This window comes from Eublepharis macularius, chromosome 12 (genome assembly GCF_028583425.1).
Source record: "Eublepharis macularius isolate TG4126 chromosome 12, MPM_Emac_v1.0, whole genome shotgun sequence".
In the NCBI taxonomy this organism is placed as follows: domain Eukaryota; kingdom Metazoa; phylum Chordata; class Lepidosauria; order Squamata; family Eublepharidae; genus Eublepharis; species Eublepharis macularius.
The window spans coordinates 53,382,856-53,386,366 of NC_072801.1; the positions used below are offsets into that span (position 1 = coordinate 53,382,856).

General features: G+C 41.4%; 1 protein-coding gene across 1 annotated transcript; it reads right to left on the reverse strand.

Annotated features, from left to right (window-relative positions):
• Positions 1 to 1,236: 1,236 nt before the first annotated feature.
• LOC129339395 (olfactory receptor 14A16-like) lies at positions 1,237 to 2,205 on the reverse strand. Its single transcript, XM_054993977.1, has one exon. The coding sequence runs from the start codon at positions 2,191 to 2,193 to the stop codon at positions 1,237 to 1,239; it is 957 nt and encodes a 318-aa protein (XP_054849952.1). The 5' UTR covers positions 2,194 to 2,205.
• Positions 2,206 to 3,511: the final 1,306 nt, after the last annotated feature.

Below are 3,511 nucleotides of genomic sequence, written 5' to 3' on the forward strand. Positions count from 1 at the left end.
GATAACTAGACAGTTTTCATAATTCACTGTTTTTAACTGAGAACAGCATACAAACCTGGGCTGTCTAAAACCGTACGCTGCACTCCCTGCCTAGCCAGGATACCTGCTGTCCTATTTCCCTCCAAACCCCACTCTTCTGGTTGTTGATGGTAAACTCCCCTCAGTTTTGATCCCTCTTCGGCATTCCATTCAGCCTGTTTGAATCTTATTGATCTTATTGGAGAAAAGAAGATGAAATCTTCTCCAGTCCAGAACATTGGGTTAGACCAAGCAATAGGCTTTTTGCCATGTTCCCTCTCTTCCTCCTGTAAATTCATTTGATTTCTTTATTTGGGGTTTGAAAGAGTACTATACATATATACACCCTTAAAAAGTTGGAGATATATATTGCGCAAAGTTTCATTTTACCAGAAATAGTAAAATACTGTTAATTTGTATTACATTGCTGAGTACAGTTTTATCCTGCCTTTGCTCCAGGGAGCCCAGGTTGTTTGCATTCTTTCTCTCTTCTCCACTCTGTCCCACCAACAACCCTGTGAGGTAGGCTAAGCTAAGAAACAGTGATTGGCCCAAAGTCATCGAATATGCTTTATGGCAGAAGAGGGATTTGAACCAAGGCCTACCATATCCTAGTCTGAAACAACAACAGAAAATGGATCATGATTAAAAGAGTCATAACTGTTGAAGTAGATCCCGTCATCAATATAAGCTAGGATTTGATCATCATAGGACTGCCAGGTTCCCTGGAGGGGGTGGGGGATCCCCTACTCCCAGCATCTGTCCCATTCTGCCACTCACCTGGCTGGTAGGGGAGAAAGTCCAGTTTGAGGCTGACCTGGAGGACTGCAAGGGAAATGTGAAATAACAATGTGGAATGTGCTAGAAGGGTAAGATAGCTATCTGTGTCACAAATGGAATTATTAGACCGGATTTAGAATTTCTTGTTGCCAACACAGGAAACCTTCCAAAAGAGCTAGATGTGCCAATGGAACCATGAGCAGATGGATTGGTTTTGATGTTTTCTTTCATACTGTGGTTATGTATTTGGGATGGATTTGGTTCCAAGTGAAACCCCCCAAATCGATCATCACATCGTCATCTTCACAGATGCATCCTAGGGAGAAGGGGAAACTCAACACTTCTGCCTCTGTCAGTGCCTTCTGATAAGCTGATAAGAATACAACCAAATCATTCTGGTATCCAACATGTGAGGTATAAAAACAATTCTCTGCACAATTATTCAACTCCATTTTTGAGAAAAGGCTTGCTAGCAATGAATTTAGAAAAACGCCCCAAATTGGAGAGCTTCAGCAACGCAGTCTTAACTTCTTTGTTTCTCATGCTATAGATGAATGGATTGAACAAGGGAGGGAGTATAGCATAAATTATTGCAAAAAGCACGTTCAGTTCAGATGATGTGTTACTGCGAGGTCTCACATAGGCAAAGATACCAGTAAATACAAGCAGAAACACCACAGCGAGGTGGGGAAGGCAAGTGGAGAGGGCTTTCTTCTGACTCTGCACAGAAGGAACTCGCAACACTGTTCCAAAAATCTGCATGTAGGTGATAATAATGAAGATGAAGCATCCTAGTCCAAGGAAAGAGCCAAACATAATAATGCCAACTTCAACTAGATACATGTCAGAACAGGAGAGTTTTAGAATCTGTGGAACTTCACAAAAGAACTGATTGACCACATTGGAGCAGAAGCTGATGGAAAAAGTTCCTCCAGTGTGTAATGCACCAAAGAGTATCCCAGTAATCCATGCGCTGACTGCCATCTGAATGCAGGCTCCTCTGTGCATAATTGTCTCATATTGCAACGGATTACAGATCGCAACATACCGATCATGTGCCATTATTGTCAGGATGGCAAAATCTGACCCTCCAAGAAAGAAGAGAAAGAAAACTTGAGCTACACAAGCAGAATAAGAAATTGACCTGCTGTTCATGAGTGAATTGGCCATGGCTTTGGGAACCGTGACAGAAATTGAGCCAAGATCCAGAATGGCCAAGTTCAAGAGGAAGAAGTACATGGGGGTGTGCAGGCGATGATCAAGGGCAACAGCAAGATTGCCGGTCACTGCCATCAAGTATACTGTGAGGAACACAAAGAAGTGTAAAATCTGTAGTTCTCGGATGTCTGAGAATTCCAGGAGCAGAAACTCAGACGTAGTGGTAAGATTGGGCATTATGGCCACCGCATCCAGCTGTAGTCTGCCTGTAGGATACATCAGAGCAACCATTTTATTCTACTGTGTGCGTTTGTGTGTGCTGAATTTCCAATTGACTCATGGAGACTCCAGCAAGGAGCTTTCAAGGCAAATGAGAAGCAGAGGTGGTTTGCCAGCACCTTCTTTGCAGAGTCTTCCTTAGTGATCACCCATCCAAGTACTGACCCTTCTTAGCTTCTGAGATCTGATGAGAGCAGGCTGTAACACGCTACCTTCCTTTCTTCTACTGATATCAGTTTAAAATTAGACTGGCGTTTCCATTTCCTCATCTCGGTGTGCAAGAAGCCTTGCATTGAAAATGAGACATTCTGCATCAGGGACAAAACGGAGAGGGATCAAGATTTCTCTGCTGTCCTCAATCACTATCTCCTCATATGAAATCATTCATCCTAGACTCACCTAAGCTCATATACGTTCCATACTTTTAGATTCTGCCCACTTGATCTGGAACTATACCAAACCTCACAGAGGTTTTGTAGCTTGTACATATATTAATGTTGTGTAATGAAAATTGCATGGAAACTGATGAAAGACCAGTGGATACCTTCCTGATTTAATCCACACTGCTAATCTTTGCTTACAGGCTGTGTAGTAACTTTAATTATCAATCAGGATTTAGGTGCAGTACAACACTTTCAGATAGCTAAGTAAAAGTTTATGACGGATGGAACGGCGTAACTTTAACAGTATTCTGCAATAATTCTATGCACACACAGAGAGAGAAAGAGAGAGAGAGAGAGAAACACAGACTGATTATCTGATATGATAACTTATTGAATACCTGGGAGAAGGCCATTTTTCAAGTAGTTGTTTTCTTCTCTACTCCTTTCCATCTTGGAATCTCCTGTTTCAATTTCTGCTCAGATTGTAAAGTTGAGTTGCTAATATTCATTCTAGGTGTTCATATAGTCAGACAGATAAGCAGCATTCATTACTAACACAAAAATCAAGCTAGGAGAGAGTTCTGGGAGCAGCTAGACAGAGCAAAAAAATCAGCAAAACTAAACGCAATACAATGAGAAAATGAACAAGAACCTTGATAGTGTTCCATTCAATGTCTTCTCCATATGCTTAAATTCACACATGCTTTCACCAGATTTTCACCAATGCTATGGAATTTGATACGCTGTATACTGCTAATTTCTGTCTAAACAAAATCCAGATGCTGTATAAATGAGAATTCTACCTCTATTCTGTGCTTGGCAACTTACTCCCAAGAGTTCAGCTCATCAAACTACAAAGTGATGCTGAATTCCCTTTTCCCTCTGCTGGATTC